The sequence below is a fragment of the Hemibagrus wyckioides genome, linkage group LG16, assembly GCF_019097595.1.
Source record: "Hemibagrus wyckioides isolate EC202008001 linkage group LG16, SWU_Hwy_1.0, whole genome shotgun sequence".
In the NCBI taxonomy this organism is placed as follows: Eukaryota; Metazoa; Chordata; class Actinopteri; order Siluriformes; family Bagridae; genus Hemibagrus; species Hemibagrus wyckioides.
Window position 1 is genome coordinate 8339741 of NC_080725.1, and position 23744 is coordinate 8363484.

A 23744-nucleotide genomic window follows, 5' to 3' on the forward strand; every position below is an offset into this window, starting at 1 on the left:
TTATCTGATTTTTTTTTTAATCTGATTTTGTAATAAGATTTGTTTCTAGAATATGTCTACACGTTTGGAATACTGTTGACCTTCAAATAGAGCTCTGTCCTCATTGTTGATAAGGGTTAGCAAGTACATGCATTAACAGTAAAAGAGAGAGTTTTTCTAGCATATGGCCTTTTCCATTTTTACTGCTGCTATGGCCCTATATGTCTCTGTGCTGCAGTTAATTGTACCCTGTATGTTTATACTTTTTATAAACATTACTAGTTTATAAAAGTTTTGGGTAACCCAGAAAATAAAATGAAGAATGAGAATTAAAATAAGAATTTTGTCCTTCAAATTTTGCTTTAGTCAAAAAATCCTCCCTTTTGTAGCAAATTTTAGCTTTGCAAGCAGTTGCCATTCTAGCGGTCAGTTTGTTGAGGTAATCTGAGGAAATTTCACCCAATGCTTCTTGAATCACAAATTGGATTGGCTTAATAGGCAAATTTTACAAACCATATGGTCAGCAGTATGGTACGTGTTAAAATAGCATGCACATGAAGCAAGCACCAAAGGTGTTTTATCAAAACATTGCGAGAGCATCACAGTGTCATCATGCTGTCCTCCTATAATACATCCTGGTGCCATCTCTTAAAACTGGTCATGACTGCATGATGTTCAGTATGTTGTAGTCCCACTACTCAGGCAAGAGAGATGATCCTATTTGGCCTAATGATGGTGCTATAATGAAGCATTTTACATTTGTTTCATCTCAAATACTGTCAGTCTGCTGAAACTTTTTTCTATGCCTTCCTAGGGCTCCCCATTACAAACCAACTAACAAACAAAAACCCTCAAGAGCCATATAGTTCTGCTCACTTTTTTGTGCTAATTTGCATAGTGTGAACATCCATAATAATAATAACAATATTACAGCCACAACATTTAAATCAATGTAAATTTATCACTGCAAATGACAATTCTATGAAAACATACAATAGCACTACTAGTGTATCATACTGTACTATGGTGTGATTGATGTTATTGTGCAAAATAATTTTTAGTTACATTTTATTGGTACAGCGCATTGTCATAATGAATGCTGCCACACTGGGCCTTAAATTGGGATTAATTCAAACCTCAGTTAGTTTAAGAAAAATGAGAAAAATACTTTGATGTTTACGTAGATTGTATATCTCGAAGGCAGTGGTGGACCATCAGGGAATCACTGACTTGCATGTTAATATATTTTTCCATGAATGTGTACTAAATTATTCCCAATAGTCTATTCTCTACATTTCATAGCTTTTCTCTTTGTTGCGCTGCTTCCCTTCCAGTAGTGTATATGTATGATAAGATTATTTATCCAATCATATTTCACACTGACAGAGGAGAAGAAATCGATTTGGTCGCGGACATCCTTGCAAATGCATTTTCAAGGCGGACTTTTCAATAAAATCCTTTTGATTCTTCAAAATAGTTGGTTCAAGAACCATTTATGCTTTTGGATTTTCTTTGCCTTCATTCCAGATCCCCGGGGTGGACTGTGTTTTTTTTTTTTTGCGCTGCAGTGAAAGGAGACTTGAAACTGAATTGTGTTAATTTGTTTTTTTGCTATATGTAATGTAAGTTTATTCATGTTCGCTACAAGAGCCTGTGACACAACGCACCGTTATACAGTGTTTCTATATTCACTGCGTCTCATTTCGGATGCTGCGTCCTCCGGAGTTTGCAGTTTGCTGCATACGTCATCAAGAATGTCTTTTTTGTGAAAAGTAACCGTAATACTGCAAACGGCAATCTCCGGAGTATCTATTGCCGTGGCATCATAATGATGGTATAGAGGTAGATTAATTCAGGAAGGACACCAGTGAAGGCCTAGGTGTGAAATGCACTGCCTGCTACTGCTCAAAGGCAAATGTTCATATGAATGCTAGGACCGATGTTTACCCAGCAGAACATGGCGCAGAGCATCACACGCGCTGGCGTGCGGGGGAGGTACATGTCATGGGACTATTCGCACTTCCGTTTATGCGCAGATACCTGCATGGGATGCCGTTAGGTAAACAAAATTGAAAAAGCACAGTAACCGAATGAACTATCTGATGCAAGTTATCGCTGTTTTTTTTTTTTGTTTTTTTTAACGGAATTGCATCTCTAACAGGAATTTTGTCAAGAATTCTGTTTGAAGAAGTGCGTGGTAAGTAAGATACTGTGGTACTGTACCACTGTGGTAATTTTCCGACAGTCACTGGGAAGTGAGTATGAGGAAAATAGAATCTCAGAGTCTCGCCTCGCCATACAGTCAAACTTAAAGCGAAAATTATGAAAACTAAAATGTACAATGATGAAATCAATACCCAATCTACACTGTGTGCAACAATTCACAGACAGTTTTTATGATATTAAATACTCGCTTCAGTTCATGACAGGTTCTATGCCTTGAGTAAGTTTCAAAATAAAAGTCTACGCCACCATGCTGCATAAGAGAAGCTCTCCTAGACGTCTTTTTTAGACCACATGCCCGTCTTCAGTACGACTCCAGTGGATCTTGTCACTGATGTCATGCCTTTTGAACTTTTAAAAAGCTTGTTCAATCTATCAGCTCTTGGTGTGTGTACATATTAAACACAGCCTACTGAAATATTGTTAAAAATAATGATTTTTTTAATTCACTGATTCAATTTTGCATCCTCTGTGTCTTACATCTTGCTCCAAGGTAAACTTTTTATTCATTTATAGAGCCAGGAGCAGCTCTGTATCTTGTCTTTCATGAATTACAACTATTTGAGTAAATCAGCAAAGCCATCTACAGTACTGTAAACAAACACCAACTTTGTCAAAAGACATCATTTAAATTGTGGTGGCTGGAGCTGGAGCTGAATCAGAAATAAATGTTACACATTATATTCAAAATTATTCCTTGTTTTTGTAAGCAAAAACCTGAATAGCAGGGAGCAATGCACAAGTTAAGTGAGGATATATATACTATTGGGAATTGTTAGAATAGATGAAATTAATTAACGTGTGGTGGCCAATTTAAATTGTTGATAATCACCCTCTCCTGAGTAGAGTCACAAGTTTTTGGAAGATGGCTAAAAGAAAATCATAGGATATATACACTATATTGCCAATAGTATTCGCTCACCTGCCTTGACTCGCATATGAACTTAAGTGACATCCCATTCCTAATACATAGGGTTCAATATGACGTCGGTCCACCCTTTGCAGCTATAACAGCTTCAACTCTTCTGGGAAGGCTGTCCACAAGGTTTAGGAGTGTGTTTATGGGAATTTTTGACCATTCTTCCAGAAGCGCATTTGTGAGGTCACACACTGATGTTGGACGAGAAGGCCTGGCTCTCAGTCTCCGCTCTAATTCATCCCAAAGGTGTTCTATCGGGTTGAGGTCAGGACTTTGTGCAGGCCAGTCAAGTTCATCCACACCAGACTCTGTCATCCATGTCTTTATGGACCTTGCTTTGTGCACTGGTGCACAGTCATGTTGGAAGAGGAAGGGGCCAGCTCCAAACTGTTCCCACAAAGTTGGGAGCATGGAATTGTCCAAAATGTCTTGGTATGCTGAAGCATTCAGAGTTCCTTTCACTGGAAATAAGGGGCCAAGCCCAGCTCCTGAAAAACAACCCCACACCATAATCCCCCCTCCACCAAACTTTACACTTGGCACAATGCAGTCAGACAAGTACCGTTCTCCTGGCAACCGCCAAACCCAGACTCGTCCATCAGATTGCCAGATGGAGAAGCGCGATTCGTCACTCCAGAGAACGCGTCTCCACTGCTCTAGAGTCCAGTGGCGGCGTGCTTTACACCACTGCATCCGACGCTTTGCATTGCACTTGGTGATGTATGGCTTGGATGCAGCTGCTCGGCCATGGAAACCCATTCCATGAAGCTCTCTGCGCAAGTTTGGAGGTCTGTAGCGATTGACTCTGCAGAAAGTTGGCGACCTCTTTGCACTATGCACCTCAGCATCCGCTGACCCCGCTCCGTCAGTTTATGTGGCCTACCACTTCGTGGCTGAGTTGCTGTCGTTCCCAAACACTTCCACGTTCTTATAATACAGCTGACAGTTGACTGTGGAATATTTAGGAGCGAGGAAATTTCACGACTGGATTTGTTGCACAGGTGGCATCCTATCACAGTTCCATGCTGGAATTCACTGAGCTCCTGAGAGCGACCCATTCTTTCACAAATGTTTGTAAAAACAGTCTGCATGCCTAGGTGCTTGATTTTATACACCTGTGGCCATGGAAGTGATTGGAACACCTGATTCTGATTATTTGGATGGGTGAGCGAATACTTTTGGCAATATAGTGTATGTTTTGTATGATGTGGGGATCAGAATGAAGATGATAATTTCATCGTACACCTTATTTTCCAAGATATGTGCTTGTTTTTGTTTGAAAGAACACTAATAATTTAATAATTCAAAATGTAATTGAAGTATAGACTTTCAGCTTTAATTCAGGTGGTTCAATAAAAATATTTAATTAGTTGTTTAAGAATTACTGCCAGTTTTACATAGTCCCTCCGTTTTTACACTTCTAAAATTAATTATTATTTAGTAATAATTACTTTTAGAAGTAATCAGACAATTGACTGATCAGCAGTTTCTTGGCTAGGTGTGGCCTGATTGCTCACTATTTCATGATGGATTGATGAGATAAAAGGTCTGGAGCTGATTCCATATATTGAATCTGCATTTGATAGCTGTTCATAGGAATAGTCAGTATTTGGTACATAGAGGTATCCATGCATATAAAAGAGGCCATTATTAGGCTGAAAATTCAAAACATCTGTAAGACACTTTAGGAGTGTCCAAATCACAGACAATTAAAGTGGATGATTACAAAATTCTTTCCTGGGTGAAGAAAGCCCCCTTCACAACATCTAGCCCAAAAAGTTAATGCAGTAGAGGAGGTGAGTCGATTCAGCAGGTAACACCTAATGATTCTTACCTATGCATTATTACGGCCAGTCTACTTATTTGTGCCCCTTTGTGCTTTCATTTTTTTATGCCTGGTGTGAGAGAGAGAGAGAGAGATCGATCAGATGGCAGAGTGTGTGAGACAAACGCACATCGAAAACCGTAAACTTTAATTAAACCTGAAAGACTACAGTTCACTTACATCTTGATTGCTTTATTTGAAATCCATTGTGGTGGTACAGAGACAAAAATATGAAAATTGCATCCCTTTCCAACTACTCATAAACCCAACTGTACAAAGACCAATCAGGAGACCTTAGATAAACATTTTTATAAAGTTTTGTGATGATAGCTGTGTGAAATACCGACTGAAAGCTAATTGGCTGAAGGTGACCATGTTTTTGGAGTAAATAAATACTAATTATAATTCAGCTACATATTCGTTTCAAAAGGACATTTTGTTCCTGAGAATCAGCAAAATGAGCTCTGTTGTCAGTTACTTACTATGCTCCAACTGTTGCAGATGTCCTCAGTTACTTTGTACTGAACATGTCTTTTACAAATGCATGTCACCAATCATGAATTATAGCTCTTTGAGTAATGCAGTTCTGCCTCCTTTCAATTGATTGAGTAATGGCAGTCATAATTTCCTTGCAAATGACAACAACTATTGAGTAGTTTGCCAACAAACTTGTCAAGATGAGCCTAAAATAAGAGAAATAAACTGTTTGAAAGAGCAGACAATGTTTCTTTTGATACATAGTTTATGTCTGCATTCCAAAAGTAAAGAAGCCAATCACAATGTAAGCCTGGAGTAGATGTGAGAATTGTGTCAAAAAAACTTAAATTAGCATGACACAGTATAAGCTGCTAATGGCTACACAATTAATTTTTTGTGTATAATAGAAAGATGAGGGAAGTGGAAATGGACTTCTACAACAGCAATAGAAAAGCATAAGTCCAGTTTACCTAGGATCTGGATATGACATCGATGTGGACAACATTTATCCCAGGCATGTTGGAACATCTTGTAGGACTGCTTGACTAATAAAAATGTTTTATTAGTTCTTAAAAATTAAAATCCTGAAATTTGCTCTTGAATAGGAAATTGACAGCCATCATTCATATAGTAAAGCTCTCATAAACATGAAAGTTAAATCACACATATAAGTGAATGGTATCAGGAATCTTGTTTGCAGAGAACATCCTGACAACAACAGATTGCTTTTAAAAACAAAACAAAACAAAACAAAACTTTGCTTCCTGGAGCAAAGTGTCCTCCTGTTATTATGTTGGCTTGAAAAAGCCAACATACTGTTTTTCTTCTTAGGATTTTTCATTAGGATTAGTAATTTTTTCAGACAATTAATTATCAATAGTAACTCCTCCTACAGCTTTTGAGCTACATGTACCAGACTTGGCATGTTTGTTGGGCCTGGTCTGAAGTTTGTTGCTATTACTTTTCTAAGCAATCAGAAATTCCGGTATTCCCGGTACGAAAGCTCAAAGTGGCCTTTTTCCAGATAGAATTCCATTCAAAATTTTGGAGGTTTATAACTCGGCCGGCTTTCGAGATATTGACGCCAAACTCCAGCCAGCTCCTTCAGAATCTTGGGCTGGATGAAGCCGTAAATTTTAGAACCGATCGGACTTTTGGTTTTCCCGTAGAGCCACACCCCAAAATTAGCAAAATGACAAAGCTACTGCAACATACACATGTGACATTTCAAAACACTCAGCACACTGAGGGGAACTTTGTGAGATGTGTTCTGATGACGTCACATGCATGTGAACCCCAAAAATAAACGGAATCACAAAATTACTGCAACATACACGTGACATATCAAAACACTCAGTGAAGGGAACTTCGTGACGTGTGTTCTGGTGACATATCCACCCGACTCCAAATGTATTGGCACCCTATCTCTCCACTCGCCTCCAGACGGATCAGGACCCTATCTGTCTGCTCTCCACCAAATGTATTGCCACCGAATCTCCCCACTCTCGACTACTTTCTTCGTCAAGCCAACATCAAAGTTTGTTGCGACGAACTTTAAAAATCTAGTTTTAATTTGCATTTTTGTTATAATGTTATAAGAGGAAAAAAGACAAAGTAGTGATTTTATTTGTAACATTACTGCTGCATGTTTACATGGAAATAAATTTACATGGATTTACTCATAGTATATCTTCGGCAAAAAGGTAAAATGCTATGTCTCAAAGGATTGTGTCCTTTTCAGATGTCAAGTGGAGAAGAGTCAATCATTTCTAGCTATTACTTAGATGAGAAGGCTTTCCATCTCTGTTGTGAGCTTTTCCTACAGCACTCAGATGTCATCAGAGATGGATGGAGTTGGGCAGTGGTCAAGGTGTTGTAAAGTTCCCTTTTTAAGATTGGAATTTTAAAGCATTCATGGAAAACCTGCAAAATGTAAGATATTGTCCAATTTGTATGGTCAGTATAACCCTTCTCTTTCTCCTATTTAGGGTGGTGAAGAAGGTTACATAAAAAAGACTGCTATAATACCTGGAAGATTTTGTTCTTTGCTTAACCACAACACTGATGATGGGATGAATGCTCTGACCGGAGCAGATGAGGTAAAACAGATGTCAAAAATGTTTGGATAATGATATGGATAAAAGTAAATGGAGTACACTCCATAAATACACAAATTAACACTTGCCACAAAGTCTGAAGCATGCTATTATCTAGAATGTCTTCCTATGATTTTTCCTTTACTGGACCTAATCGGTCAAGCCCAAACATCACACTTGCTGTTATAAGCACACTCTTTAAGCTTTATGTTACATGATCATAGTATAATAATAAACTAGCGATTATAGACATGATACGTATAAGACAGGAAATATCATGCTAGTAGTGGCATCTGGGAACATAGAGACTAGAGGATTCATGACTGCACTTAATATATTTGAAGTACATTTTTGGTTCAAATACTTTATGCAAAAGGAAAATTTCCATTGCCATCTTGGCTATTTTGTTAATAATAACAAAAAAAATAGAAAAAAAATAAAAAGAATGAAATATCTGTTCTGCTCTGATCTGTTTCTCTTTCTCTATCTAGTTGGATAATGAGGCAGCTGGGGCTTATAAAGAATGTGAAAGCCAAGTTTTAATGCACTATGAATACCATGTTTTATACTCCTTCAGTCATCAGGTGCCTACACTCTACTTCAGAACGTGTACATTAGGTATGTTCTTGCCTCATGCATGGGGAAGCCCCATAGGATTTTTACAGTTGTCTGATTAGCTTTTTTTTTTTTTTTTGCTCTGTGTTCCCCCATTGTACAGATGGACAGCCCTTGTCCCTTGATGAGGTTTGGAACAATATTCACCCAAACTACAGACAAAGACTACTACAAGGACCTTGGGATACACTAACTCAACAGGTGATAATCATTATTTAATATCATTGTATTAACTGTGTTGAGATTCCAGGTCTTCTGGGCCTAGGTTTTTCATAAAAGAACATATACAGAACATGGAAAGTATATTATGAACAAAATATAAAGAACATATTTCCTCTTTATGAAGGTCTGAGTACAAAATTAAAAATAAAAATAAAAACCTGAGGCTAAAAATCATGTTGAATCCCAATGCATATGGCTGATTAGTAGATCTATAAACAAACAGTTTGCTTTAGATCCTTTCAGTTAAAGCCAACAACACACAATTCATATTATTATTATTAGAGTATCCATAGCCTCAGGAGACTGAAAGTGCATTTCCTGAAAAAAAAAAAAAATGCAGTAGGTTTGCACAGCTGAATGTGTTGCTACAGAGCATTCTTAAGTAGCTGGGATTAAGACAAAAGTTGTCATCCAGTTCAGTTAGTTTAAATGAATGCAGCTCCTTTGAGAGCACCGAAGAGAGTTTATTTTAATTTTTTTTTTCCCCCAAGAACGATACATCCGTTCAAGCTAAAACTTTTAAAAGCAATAAGGTGAATCCAAACCACCAACCAGCCTCCCACACCAAACATGCCTTCAATTGTTAACCCCAAAAATTTACCTTTTGGACCATTTAACCATTTTTGATAATTTGCTTCTTAAACAAAACTTACTTTTGAGAACTTTTCATAAAAAAGAAGAAGGAAAATGGAGTGGGTTTATTGAAATAATTATGGTTCATGATTGGTCATATGGATTTGAACAAAACTAGAAGTACATGTTTTTACAAGGTGTTATGTTTTGTCCTTATCTTATGATTTTGCATCTGATTCATTGGGTTCTCCAAGTCAAAAAGCCTTAAGAAGTATTTTGCTCTGCCTCATAAAACATGATACAGTGTATTCAGGTCTGCAGACCCCTATATTTTTTCACATTTTGTTATGTACTAGCCTTATACCAAATATCTTTAGATATTTTTCCTGCATCAATCTATATTAGTTATGTTGTCTAACTAATCTGCGTTGTTAATTTTATCAGTGTTTCCTGTTTTCTGTTTCTTTTTACAAACTGTAAATTTGTAAGTGCATAATTAGAGTAAGCAGAAGAAAAATCTAGCAAGCAAACAATTTGCGTGCTGCTTGACACTTTGACACAGTCTCCTTATTCTGAGAAATGTCATTTTAAGTTTTACAAAAGTGTTTTGGAATAGTGGTATTCAGAAATACAGAACGGTTAACTATTAATACTGTTAGTAACAGCATTAACAGACATCTGATTTTTTAGCACAGAAGAAGATGTAGTGAATTTCATCAGGTAATTCAGAAGCCCAGCCACAGTATGGAATGGGTCTTGAAGTATTGAGTTTAAAATGCCTCATAAGTATACAATTAAATTTTAAACTCTTTGCCAAAAATGTCAGAATTATAGAAATAATTTGATAAAAATTAAACCAAAGGCTCTTAAACCCCATTTGTATGTACTATTACTACTATCCCCACAACCTACACTAGTAATAGCCTACACATATTATATATTTAATCATTTTAATGAGTAAAGTCCAGAAACAAAAACTGAAATTAAATGTTTTCTTTTTGTTATTAAGAATGCTGAGATTGCATATTAAAAATCTAACATTAACATTATATTCTGTGTGTGTGTGTGTGTGTGCACATGCATGCAGGAACACCCTTTACTAGGCCAGCCCTTCTTTATGCTCCATCCTTGTCACACTGAAGAGTTCATGAGACCACTTTTGAAAATGGCACATGCCAAAAAAAGGTAATATTTTTCGATACTGTCTGTGTTGAATGTGAAAACTCATCTGAAATTATCCTTGCAAATCTGCAGATGGAATGTGAAACACACATACAACACTTCACATTGCATATTTATGTCTATTTATTAGTCTAATTGGGGAAAGCCATATTCTCAAACTATACTGAGGTATTAGTAACTGAAGACAGGTATTTGTTATGCCTTCTTAATCCATGTGTCACTGTGGTGGAACCAGCTCAAGTCCTCTGGCATGTGAGTGCCCAGGTACTATAAATGGCTTACTCTCTTGTGGCTTACTCGCTGATAAATTACTGATCACCTTTAATACAATTAAGCCTTTATTAAAAAGAATTTGCTGGGTATACAGTAATTAGTATCAGAATTATTTTATTTGAATAGTTTTAACAGTAATTGCAGTATGTTTGTTCTGTGGATTTAAAAGATGGACCAAAAGTCATACATCTGTTTTGTAGATAGATAAGTGGATCTCTTTTCACCTTCCATTCACAAGGTGTGTGGTAGAATCTTTGACCGACTGCTTTGCTGGTTTCACTCACCCAAAATTGGCTTTATTGGCAACTTTAACTCTCACAATACTGAGTTTAGCCTCCATCTTACACCTGTGACCATATGTCTTTATTATTGCTTACATGAGCAATAGTTGTATTTTAAGTTGCATTTTTTGTGTCCCCATCTTTGCAACAGACATCATCATTCACAGTCCAGATGTGTCATGCTGTATCCAAAATCACTTACTAATTTACTATTCGCTATAGTATTTTTTGACCTATGTTTGGCATGCATGCTTGATGGTGGATAATTCTACAGGGGTTGGACAATGAAACTGTAACACTAGCCAATATAGTGTTAGCCAGTATAGTGTTAGACAGAGTGTGAATGTGGAGTTCTCCTGATCAGTAATAGATTCATTAACAAAAAGCTCTTTAGATGTAAAAGATCTTATATTTAACAGTCCTAGATTCAGATCAAAGCTGTGCATTCAGTACAGTCTAATTTTATGTTAGTAGGTAAGTAAAACAATCGTTGAGTATTTGTAGATTTTTGTTTAGCTTCGTGAACAGATACAGTCTCAATATTGTGAACCCTGGGTGATGACTCATAGCAGCTATGAGTTTACCCTGCTTGTCTGCTCCCTTGCCTCGGCTCTGGATTGTCACTGATTAATTTGGCCTGTTCTGCACATGTGCTGATGAGAATGAGAAAGAACAGAAACATGCAAGAATGAGAAAGAACAGAAAGAGAATGTATGAATCAAATGTATGTTCTGGGCAAAATTACATAGAGAACTGTGACTAACATCTGGGTCAGATTGGTTTTAGATATAAACCAAACTGACATAAAATCATTTCTCAAAGCATCAAACCTTGCAGTCTTGTTCCAGCAATAGTACAACTTGTGACTAGGAAAATTGGCATAAGTTCTTAAAATCTTAAACATTTTGTTTATCCTATTCAATTAAAACAGTTTGTGCAGTATTTCTTTACCTCATCAGTAAAACTGCCAATAGTATGTACCTTCAAAAGCTCAGGAAGGACTTCAGTTTCCCAAGAGTAATAGACTAGTCCCAATTAGCCACAGTATATACTATATATAGTCTATACTATAACCAAAGTGGACCTTGCAAAGTCAAAGAAGCTTTATTGTCACTTCAACCATATATAGCTGATGCAGTACACAGTTAAATGAAACAACGTTCCTCCTAGACCAAAGGTGCTACACACAACAAAGACAAAGTACAGGTGACGCAGACATACATAGAGCTAAACACAGAGATAAAGATAAAGCTATACTTAAGGTGCAATCTTTAGAAACTAGACATACAACAGAAGTGCACAGGATGACAAAACAAGACAGTGCAGACAAACAGAACATATAACGCAGACTCTGTGCAAAAGAATAGTGTTGACTAGTGCAAACATTAAAGTTACATGTAAACACGATCAGTGTAAAGTGTAATGTAAAGTGACACGTGTGCAAACAGGACAATTTTGTGTGTGTGTCTGTGTCCAGCACAGTACAGTTCTCTGTGGAGAGCAGTTTTCAGTTGTGTGTGTGTGTCCATGTCCAGCACAGGGTACACAGGTGTAATTTTTATAATCTGAGACATACTAATATCAATCTTTTAAAGCTCAAATTTCATTTCTTCTCAAAAGGCTCAAAAAAGGCTGAACCCCTTACATTCAAATGACAAACCTTACATGCTGTTTGAATAGTGGTCATATATTAAATTAAAAAATATTGAAATACCCTGTGCAATAGTAAAAAAAAAACTACGTCTTACAATGTATGCTGTGTACAGTCCAGCAAAAGAAGGTTTATTTAAAGTGATTGGTGTGGTGGAAACATGTCATTATTTTGATAACTGTTATTTGTTTTCAAATGCCAAACAAAATATGAAGCTGTTACTTTTTCTTCTGATATTCTTGAACCACATGTTCTACCCTTTGTCACCCTTTTGTTGTTGCTAACAGCACTTTTTGTAGGCAAAGGTTATTATCTTTGGGACCTTGCCTACTACCACATGCCTCTGTGGTCAGGGAATAAGTTTTCTTTAAATGTTGTCATTGTCTATTGCAAGTTGATCGGCTGGGGACTTGTTGAGCATTGAACATGGAAATGAATATGTGAGGTCCACATATCTAGTCACATTATTAGTTACAATAGCTCAACTTGAAACTGTAATGCACTCTCTAGAAATGAGAACTATAACTATAAAGAGTTATATAACATGAGGTGTAAAAAGAAAACCCAGCCCAGATCATCTACATTGTAGAATTGCTCTTACGTCCTCATGACAGTTGTCAGACCAACAGTGTTTTTTGGTCTTCACATTCCTAGAACAGAGTCTTAATATTCCTAGTTTGTCAGATGAAAATAAACATCAACTTACCTTAAGATAAAAGGAAAGCTATCATTACAATGAAAAGGGGAAACAGCTGGTCCCAGATGGTGTACCAACTGGCATATGCTATATGGCAAAAATTATGTTAACACCTGAACAAAGTTGGTACATCAAAGTTTATGCCATTCGTTCTTGTTGGACATTAGTGATCACCCTCTTGTGATCTTCTGGCTGAATGACCACAAATCCCCACAGCCACAGTCAAAAATGTAGGGGAAAGCTTTCTCAGAGGAGTGGAAGCTAACAGCATAGGGCTGACCAACTCCATATATAATGGTAAGGTGTATGAACAAAAGTAACTACATTCAATTTTGGGGCTTGATGCTTTTCTTCACCCAGTTTCTTTTAAAAAGATACTAAAGTCTATTCATTTACTAAAATACTGTGACATGAAATACAGACTATGTTTAGTGAGAGACCTGCATTCTGTAACAAATCAAATCAAATCAAATCACTTTTATTGTCACATCACCATCAGCACCTGTGCCGTGGTGAGTGAAAAACTTGGGAGCGTGTTCCAACCATTGGAATACAATTAACACATTAGCAGATAACACTATACACAATATACACGTTAGACAAATTACAGTAGACTTTTATACAGTATATACACTATATAAGATAGTAATATACAAATATATAAACATAATACACATAATCTACAAATGTATATGTGCACAAATTTGTGGTGGTAGTGAGTTGAGTGCATGGTGAATGGTATGTTATGGACAAGGTGATGTACTGTATAAGTGTCAGTTCTGAGTGTTCAGCAGCCTAATAGTCTGGGGGAAAAGCTGTCCTTCAGTCGGCTTGTGCGTGAATGGATACTGTGCAACCATCTGCCTGAGGGCAGCAGAGAGAACAGTCCATGGCTTGGGTGGCTGGGGTCGCTAATGATCCTCTGGGCTTTCCTCATACACTTCCTGGTGTAGATGTCCTGGAGGGAGGGAAGCTCACCTCCTACAGTGTAGCGGGCAGTTCGCACAACCCTTTGTAAATCCTTGGGATTGCTGCTGGTACAGTTTACATACCAAGCAGTGATGCATCCAGTCAAGATGCTTTCCACAGTGCAGGTGTAGAATGAGTGGAGGATGTGGGGACTCATTCCAAATTTCCTCAGGCACCTGAGGAAAAAGAGGCATTGTTGTGCCTTCTTCAACACTGCATCTGTGTGAGCTAACCATGTGAGGTCCTCAGTGATATGGACTCCTAGAAACTTAAAGCTGCTGACTCGCTCCACAGGTGTCCAATTGATGATGATGGGAGTGTGTTCTTTTCTGTCTCCTGAAATCCACGACTAGCTCCTTGGTTTTGTTGATGTTGAGTGAGAGGTGGATTTCCTGGCACCAACGTGTCAGAGCATTCACCTCTTCTCTGCAGGCCGTCTCATTGTTGTCAGTGATCAGGCCTACCACAGTCGTGTCATCGGCAAATTTGACGATGACATTGGAGCTGTGTGTGGCTGTACAATCGTGTGTGTACAGTGAGTACAGGAGTGAGCTGAGAACACAACCCTGAGGAGCACCAGTGTTGAGGACCAGCGGAGATGAGGTAATGTTACCCATTCTAACCACCTGACGTCTGCCTGACAGGAAGTCCAGGATCCAGCTGCACAGAGATCTGTTTAGGCCCAGAGTCTGGAGTTTCACAACAAGCTTAGCAGGCACTATGGTGTTGAATGCTGAGCTGTAGTCCACAAATAGCATTCTCTGTTCTTACTGTCCAGGTGGGAGAGAGCAGCGTGTAGAGTGAAATGGCATCGTCAGTGGAGCGGTTGCTCCTATATGCGAACTGCAGAGGGTCGAATAATGCAGGCAATACAGAGCAGATGTAGTTTTTGATCAGCTTCTCAAAACACTTGCTGAAAATGGGCAACAGGACACCAGTCATTTAACCATGTGGTTTTAGCTGTCTTTGGTATTGGCACGATGGTTGATGTTTTAAAGCGTGAGGGAACCACAGACAGAGAGAGAGATTAAAAATGTCAGTGAAAACTCCCGCTAGCTGGTGTGCACATGCTTTAAGTACACGGCCTGGAATGCCACCCAGACCCGCAGCCTTTCGGATGTTCACCTGGCTGAAAGATTGTGTTACATCCGCTACAGAGACGGAGAGTGTACTAACCTCTTCTATGTCGGCTGCGGGAGCTCTCTCTGTGCGAGCGATGTTATGAGCTTCAAAACGAGTCTAGAACTCGTTGAGCTCGTTCGGAAGAGAGGTGGCAATATTCACAGCGGTGATTTTGTTTCGTACGGAAGCCCAGAGAGGCCATGTGATATTTTTTTTGCTTTTGTTTTCTCGTGATCACGACTTAATTTTCTCGTGATCTCGAGATAACAAAAGTTGTTTTCTCGTGATCACAACATAATCAGAACCGCGGTGAAGTTAGTTTGATATTCGGACATTAGACAGGCATTCGGAAGTGCTAGTTTAGGGACCGTCGACAAATTTCTGTATGACTGAAATGTGCTACTTGTTATTTAACTGACTACGTTCCCCAGTTATTCTAATTTCTTCTTAAATATACATATGGCATGCGGCATTGCAAACAGCATTTGTTTATTTATAAATAAAAATTAATTGATAGTATTAATTATGTATCATGTGAATTAATTTGCATTATCATTAATTTATTAATTTCAATAGCTTCTAGGTCATGTGACCCTGTGACCCAAATCTAGTACCAAAATGATCTACTTGAACACCTCCACAGGGTACACCTCTTTATTATTCCAAAAATGTCTTCTTTTATTTTTATTTAAAAAAAACAGTATTTCTTTAATAGCTTCTAGGTCATGTGACCCTGTGACCCAAATCTAGTACTAAAATAATGGATAATGATTGGTCTGACCAACTTTGAAACGTCCTGAGGGTGGGTGCCTCCCATTTAATTTTCTGCCTATAAGCTGGCAGGAGCAGAACGGATGAGTGGTCTGATTTGCCAAACGCTGGGCGGGGAGGGATTTGTAGGCATCCCGGAAGGGAGAGTAACAGTGATCCAAAACACGATCTCCACGAGCGTTTATGGTGATGTGTTGAAAATATTTTCCTGAAGTTGGCATTATTAAAGTCCCCTGTTACAATGAACGCTGCCTCTGGGTGTGCGATTTCCTGCTCGCCTATGTTCTCGTACAGTTCCTTAAGTGCCTGTTCTGTGTTGGCCTGAGGGGGGATGTAAACAGCTGTGATTATGACCGCTGTAAATTCCCCCGGTAGCCAGTATGGTCAGCACAGCAAAGTGAGGTATTCCAGATCAGGTGAGCAAAGGGATCTAACAGAGTGTATGTTCCTCTCATCGCACCACGAGTTGTTAATAAAGAAACAAACACCTCATCCTTTGCTTTTCCCTGTGAGCTCTTTCGTTCTGTCCGCGCGGTGCACAGAGAATCTCGAGAGTTCAATGGCTGAATCAGGAATCCCCACAGATAACCAGGTTTCTGTGAGGCAGATAATGCAGCAGTCCCTTGTTTCTCGTTGGTAGGAGATACGCGCCCGTAGTTCTCAGAGTTTATTGTCCAGTGACTGAACGTTAGCCAGCAGAATGGTGGGGAGCGGAGGTCGAAAAGCACGGCATCTCAGTCTAACGAGGAAACCAGCTCTCTTCCCTCTTTTCCGGTTGCGTTTCTGTCGTCGCGGTCGTGTGACCCAGACAAAGGGCTCTGCTGCCATGTTTGTAAACAACGGCATTAAGGAAATCAAAGTCTGGTTATCGATGTGCGACGAAGGAGCCAATTTCTAAAAGTGTGTGTCTATCATAGACAATAAGAGTGTAAACATCCAGCATGAAAAACAACATATATTAATCAATAAAACACACAAAAAACACGAAAAACTACAAAGTTTAGTAGGAGCTCGCAACACGGCAGCCATACTCGGCGCCATCAAATCAATGAAACATTTTTCATAATTTGAGGCAATGCGTCAAAATCGGTTAAATTAGACAACATCTTAGGGGCATGTCATTCTGTGTAATCACCTGACATGACTGTCACTGGTAGGATGCCTCAATCTGAAATATCAACTTGCTAGTTAGATATCACAAAATTAGATCAGTTAAATTAAAATTGAAAGTTAAATTATAATCAGATTTTAAAATTGCCCGAGTCAGATCCTATTAAAAGAAAACATGTTAACATTCTGTTTCTTTAGGTAGCTTGTTTATCTAGCTTGCTAACCTCAATGTTAGGTAAAGTTAATTGCTATGCTTGGTAATGTTAACTAGATATCATTCTGAGGCATATTATAATGTTTGTGGACTATTGTTTAGAAATATTTTTTTCTATAAAATCAGCACTATAAATGTACGCCACCAACAGAATGAACAACAAGTAAAAAAGAACACCATAATCCTATTCAGATGGGCAACTTTTTGTATCCAGGCTAGATGAATGAGAGTAAGAATAGCAGCAAATTATTTCCTAAGAAATATGTTATTATTAATTAATAATGCTGTACTTTGAGCTTGCATTGTTCAATACATTCGTTACATCTTAAGATGTTGCATTTGGCACCATGTGAACACCCAACATGAAGAAAGGGAGTGTCTGTGACTGAGGGTGGGTGAGAGGCTACATTGTCTGACCAGCCACATATATTCTGGCTCAACAGTTCTCATGTTCACATATATGTTCACTTTGACTCTGGGGATTTGTGCCCATTGGATGAGATGCTCTTATAATGCTGAATATTTCTTCATACTCTGAAGTTTGAAGTCTAGAATCACAGTTATTACACATCATTTCAGGAGAATTTTCCATTGTTTTTCTGGTGTATTGTAAGGACTACTTCACAATCACAACAGGTTACTAAGGTAGTGTATATTTTTCATATTTCATGCTTTTGTGTTGTTACAGGAAAGTAAACTACATTGCCACATGGCTGAGTGTGGTAGGACCTTTGGTGGGATTGGATGTGCCTCTTAGCTACCACACAGCATTGACTGCTCCTGACTGAATGATTAACATCACTCTCATCTTTTAGAGCTTAAAAACCAGTACGCTTCATTAAACCTCTCCTTGCCTCTCATCTACTGCACATATGGTGAAGAACAGGAAAACAAGACATGATCAAAGTTACTACAAGTTTCCTGTGACTCCTATGATTGATTCAAACCTTGTGTCAAAGAATTTACTACAAATACTGACTAATCTGAACTTGAACTTGCCTTTTTATCTTTTGTACCTTTTTGTTTTTTTCTTTTCATTTTTCTGTTTTCTTTAAAGTGACATGTTAAAAAAAAAAAAAATTGACCTATGTTTGGTATGCATGTTTGATTTTGGATAATTCTACAGGGGTTGGACAATGAAACTGTAACACTAGCCAATATAGTGTTAGCCAGTATAGTGTTAGACAGAGTGTGAATGTGGAGTTCTCCTGATCAGTAATAGATTCATTAACAAAAAGCTCTTCAGATGTAAAAGATCTTATATTTAACAGTCCTAGTTTCAGCTGTGCTGAAAGCTGTGCATTCAGTACAGTCTAATTTTATGTTAGTAGGTAAGTAAAACAATCGTTGAGTATTTGTAGATTTTTGTTTAGCTTCGTGAACAGATACAGTCTCAATATTGTGAACCCTGGGTGATGACTCATAGCAGCTATGAGTTTACCCTGCTTGTCTGCTCCCTTGCCTCGGCTCTGGATTGTCACTGATTAATTTGGCCTGTTCTGCACATGTGCTGATGAGAATGAGAAAGAACAGAAACATGCAAGAATGAGAAAGAACAGAAAGAGAATGTTTGAACCAAATGTATGTTCTGGGCAAAATTACATAGAGAACTGTGACTAACATCTGGGTCAAATTGGTTTTAGATATAAACCAAACTGACATAAAATCACTTCTCAAAGCAACAAACCTTGCAGTCTTGTTCCAGCAATAGTACAACTTGTGACTACCAAAATTACAGGAAAAGGAAAAATTGGCATAAGTTCTTAAAATCTTAAACATTTTGTTTATCCTATTCGATTAAAGCAGTTTGTGCAGTGTTTCTTTACCTCATCAGTAAAACTGCCAATAGTATATACCTTCAAAAGCTCAGGAAGGACTTCCCAAGAGTAATAGACTAATCCCAATTAGCCACAGTAGATACCTTGATGGGATCAATTGTAACACATGATTTCAGTCTACACTATAACCAAAGTGTACCTTTCTTCCTCCTTACCAAGACCTTTGGAGAGTTATAGGAAGTACCATTCTTCTTGATAACCTGACTCTGCAGCAATTGGCATATTTGGCTCTAACCAGCATTATAAACGGAAAGATGGAAACATCTTTCATAGGTACACAGGTATAATTTTTATAATCTGAGACATACTAATATCAATCTTTTAAAGCTCAAATTTCATTTCTTCTCATAAAAGCTCAAAAATCTGATAACAGCTGGAGCTAGCTTGGGGACATGCCATAGCTGGTTCTGCATTAAAACCACACCAGCATCATTAACACAGAGGGAAATATGTCTACCCTTCATAGATGCATAGGTGCAAGTCTTCAAAGATTGAGAAGACCTACTAATACATATCCTGCAAAGCTTCAAATTCTTTTGTTCTCTCTCAGAACAAAGGCTCTGAAATCTGATTTAAAAAGCACTCAAGCTGGCTTGGGGAAATGCTATAGCTGGTACTGCATTAAAACCACACACTAGCACTACCCCACTACAAGTGGGTAAGCATGATACTTGCGGGAGGTGCTGGTGGTATAAAGAGAGGCACTAGTCATGTCTAATTTAACTGCTTAAATTTAAGCCTTAATAAGTACCTTTCCATTTTTAGAGGGTCAGGTCACCATAAGCATGTTTAAATTGCTGAGGGCTTAACCTACAGGGTTCTAGCTGACACTTATGAGCTGAATGGGGAAAGGATTGGCCATTACTTTAGCATAACAACCAGGCAGAAACATAGTTCACTTAACCCTAATTCTGGCAATCTTCAATTTATTTCCTTACACGTATTGACAGTTGCCTGAAGAAATTTAGTAGTAGAGGCCATAGCTTTACTGTCTAAGCTGGATAGCTAGCATAGGACATGATGCTGTCAGTAAGGTAGGGTCTATTATTTGTGTTTGTATCAATATTTGTTTTGTTCTGCCACCATTCCCTTGAAATATTAGAAGAAAAAAAACTAAAAACAAAAAGAAAAATATATTTAGGTTGCAGTTGACAATGATGATTTACTTAACTTTAAAGTTTTGAGCCCTACTGAGGTCATAATGTGCTCTTTAACAAATTTAAGGCGTAAGAAAAATAAGGACACTGGTCATTCTTGGTTCAGAGATGGAGGAGTCTTTTACTTCATTATCACAGTCTCAAATAGAAGTACTCATAGAAGTACCTTGGGTTCAGTGATGTTAGACTGAACCCCTTACATTCAAATGACAAACCTTACATGCTGTTTGAATAGTGGTCATATATTAAATTCAAAAATATTGAAATACCCTGTGCAATAGTAAAAAAAAAACTACGTCTTACAATGTATGCTGTGTACAGTCCAGCAAAAGAAGGTTTATTTAAAGTGATTGGTGTGGTGGAAACATGTCATTATTTTGATAACTGTTATTTGTTTTCAAATGCCAAACAAAATATGAAGCTGTTACTTTTTCTTCTGATATTCTTGAACCACATGTTCTACCCTTTGCCTCCCTTTTGTTGTTGCTAACAGCACTTTTTGTAGGCAAAGGTTATTATCTTTGGGACCTTGCCTACTACCACATGCCTCTGTGGTCAGGGAATGAGTTTTCTTTAAATGTTGTCGTTGTTGAAATGCACGCTCTTGAAAAGAGAACTATAACTATAAAAATACTATAAAACTTCCTAAAAAATATGTTTAATAAGTGTAAAGTTTGACTGCTGTTTACCGGAATATTTGAAGTTGTTACATTAGTAACCTGTTTACATGATGGATTTTAATTGCCACGATGGACTAGCCAAATATATATATTGATCTGGTTACTTAAGTAGCAGAGGGAGTTGTTATTAGTTTCAGCTGCTTTGGTGTTGAAATGAAATTAAAATGACCTCCAGCAGGCCACTGCTGTGAATGTCTCTGACCACACAATCAGAAACAGACTTCATGGGGATGGCCTGAGGGCCCAACGTCCTCTAGTGGGCCCTGTGCTCACTGCCCAGCACTGTGGAGCTCAATTGGTTTTTGCCATTGAGCATTAGAATTGGCATGTCCACCACTGGCACCCTGTGCTTTTCACAGATGAGAGCAGGTTCACCCTGAGCATATGTGACACATGTGAAAGGGTCTGAAAAAGCCGTGGAGAATGTTATGCTGCCTGTAACATCGTTCAGCATGACCGATTTGGTATTGGGTCAGTGATGGTCTGGGGAGGCATATCCATGGAGGGACTCACAGACCTGTACAGGCTAGACAATGGCACCTTGACTGCCATTAGGTATTGGGATGAAATCCTTAGAGCCATTGTCAGACCTTACCATTAAATGGCCCCATGCTCCTCGCCTGGCCTAAATCCAAAAGGACACTTCTTGGACCATTATGTTTTGGTCCATCTGACGCCACCAGGTTTCACCTCAGACTGTCCAGGAGCTCAGTGATGCCCTGGTCCAGATCTGGGAGGAAATACCCCAGGACACCATCCGTCGTCTCATTAGGAGCATGTTAATGTTGTCGATGTTGTCAGACATGCATACAAGCACGTGGGGTCCATACAAACTACTGCGTTCCATTTTGAGTTGCTGCAATGAAATTTCAGCAAAATGGTCTAGCTTGCTGCATCATTTTTTCTCTTTTATTTTCGGGTTGTCTTTGAACTCAGCCATCTGTAGGTTGATAATTATTATTTCCATCAAACTATGTGGCATCCTTTTGTTCCTAACACATTACCCAGTACATATCTGTATAGATATCCAGCATTATATTTTTCCTCATTGAGATCTGATGTGTTTTCAAAGTATATATATCTGCCATATCTTTATGAGCACTGACAGGTGAAGTGAGTACCACTGATTATCATGGCACCTGTTAGTGGGTGGGATATATTAGACAGCAAGTGAACATTTTGTCCTTTTTGTCATTTTGATCTGAGTGAGTTTGGCGAAGGGCCAAATTGTGATGGCTAGATGACTGGATCAGTTTTGGATCTCCAAAACTGCATCTATCTAGCAAAAGTGGTCCAATAAAGGAACAGTGGTGAACCACTGTTCACCACCATTGCTTACAAGGGGAACACATAGCAATCCAGTCGAGCATCTGTGGGATGTGCTGAACAAACAAGTTCGATCCATGGAGGCCCTGCCTCACAACTTAGAGGACTTAAAGGATCTGCTGCTAAAGGATCTTGGTGCCAGCTACCATAGCACACCTTCAGGGATCTAGTGTAGTCCATGTCTAGATGGGTCAGGGCTGTTTTGGCAGCAAAAGGGGGACCAACACAATATTAGGCAGGTGGTAATAATGTTATGGCTGATCGGTGTACATATATACTTGCAGTCTAACTTGCTCCTCACATGACTACCACCTTGCTGCTGAAAGGACAGTGGTACTTTAGCACCCTTATTGAGGAATGCTGGAGTACATGGCTGCAAGATAAGGCAGCAAAAACACTCAAGTCCTCACGGTAAAGACACCTCACCCTCAGTGAGAAGCAGGGAGAGTATCATGCAGCACACACAGGGTGGTGAAATTATTTGTGTTTCTAATGAGCTGTTAAATTTTTCGCTGTGTTTTTAGTACCCACTGAAAGTGACCTTTGGCTCCAATCCAGCATCAATTATTACACCTGAACACTTTATAAACTTGCACAAAGTCAGGGATTTTGTGAGGTAAGATCCAGGTGTATGATCAACCAATTAATTAAACTTTCAGTCAACTGCCACAGACCTCCATTCTGTTCTGTCCTCATTTTTTGTCTCCCTCCTTTTATCTTTTCTGCAAACAGCAAAACTACAACTGCATCTGAACAATCATTTCCCCTGTCTATGCCCTTACCTTACTAATTATCTCACTACAGTGGCACCTGTTAAGAGGTGCGATATTTCAGGCAAAAATGGGGAAAATGGGCAAGCATAATTAGGAGCATCTTTGACAAGAGCCTAATTCAAAGTAAGATGGATGTCCCTTGTATGCAGTGGTTTATTGCCTACTACGTGCTTCAGGGAAGGACAACTGGTGAACCAGAAACTGTTGATGTAGCTTACAGCAGGTTCTGGTCACCGAATTGCTAAATATCTGTGTTGTGAAAACACTGACATCTCTTATCAACAAGGTGCTTCTATCTACAGAGACTGCTGCTCATTGGATGTTTTTTAATGGCACCATTTTGATTAAACTCTAGAGACTGTGTATATGAAAATCCCAGGATATCAGCAATTATATTTATTGAAAATCCCATTCTGGTAGTCGTAAATATACGGAAGCCCAGAGAGGCCATGTGATATTATTTTTTTTGCTTTTGTTTTCTCGTGATCACGACTTAATTTTCTCGTGATCTCAAGATAACAAAAGTTGTTTTCTCGTGATCCCGACATAATCAGAACTGCGGTGAAGTTAGTTTGATATTCGGACATTAGACAGACATTCGGAAGCGGTAGTTTAGGGACCGTCGACAAATTTCTGTACGACTGAAATGTGCTACTTGTTACTTAACTACGTTCCCCAGTTATTCTAATTTCTTCTTAAAAATACATATGGCATGCGGCATTGCAAACAGCATTTGTTTATTTATAAATAAAAATTGAATTAATTTATAGT

At 38.4% G+C, this 23744-nt stretch overlaps 1 protein-coding gene across 2 annotated transcripts; it reads left to right on the forward strand.

Moving 5' to 3' along the window:
* Positions 1 to 1995: 1995 nt before the first annotated feature.
* Positions 1996 to 22873, forward strand: atg10 (ATG10 autophagy related 10 homolog (S. cerevisiae)). 2 transcript variants are annotated; one of them, XM_058411774.1, is made up of 7 exons: positions 1998 to 2176; positions 7165 to 7293; positions 7412 to 7522; positions 8011 to 8137; positions 8238 to 8335; positions 10017 to 10114; positions 17888 to 22873. In XM_058411774.1, exons 2-7 carry the CDS (start codon positions 7165 to 7167, stop codon positions 17985 to 17987), a joined length of 663 nt encoding a protein of 220 aa, XP_058267757.1. In that variant the 5' UTR covers positions 1998 to 2176; the 3' UTR covers positions 17988 to 22873. The 2 variants fall into 2 exon arrangements, with proteins under 2 accessions (XP_058267758.1, XP_058267757.1); XM_058411775.1 differs by lacking the exon at positions 10017 to 10114 and having other exon boundaries at positions 1996 to 2176.
* The last annotated feature ends 871 nt before the right edge of the window (positions 22874 to 23744 follow it).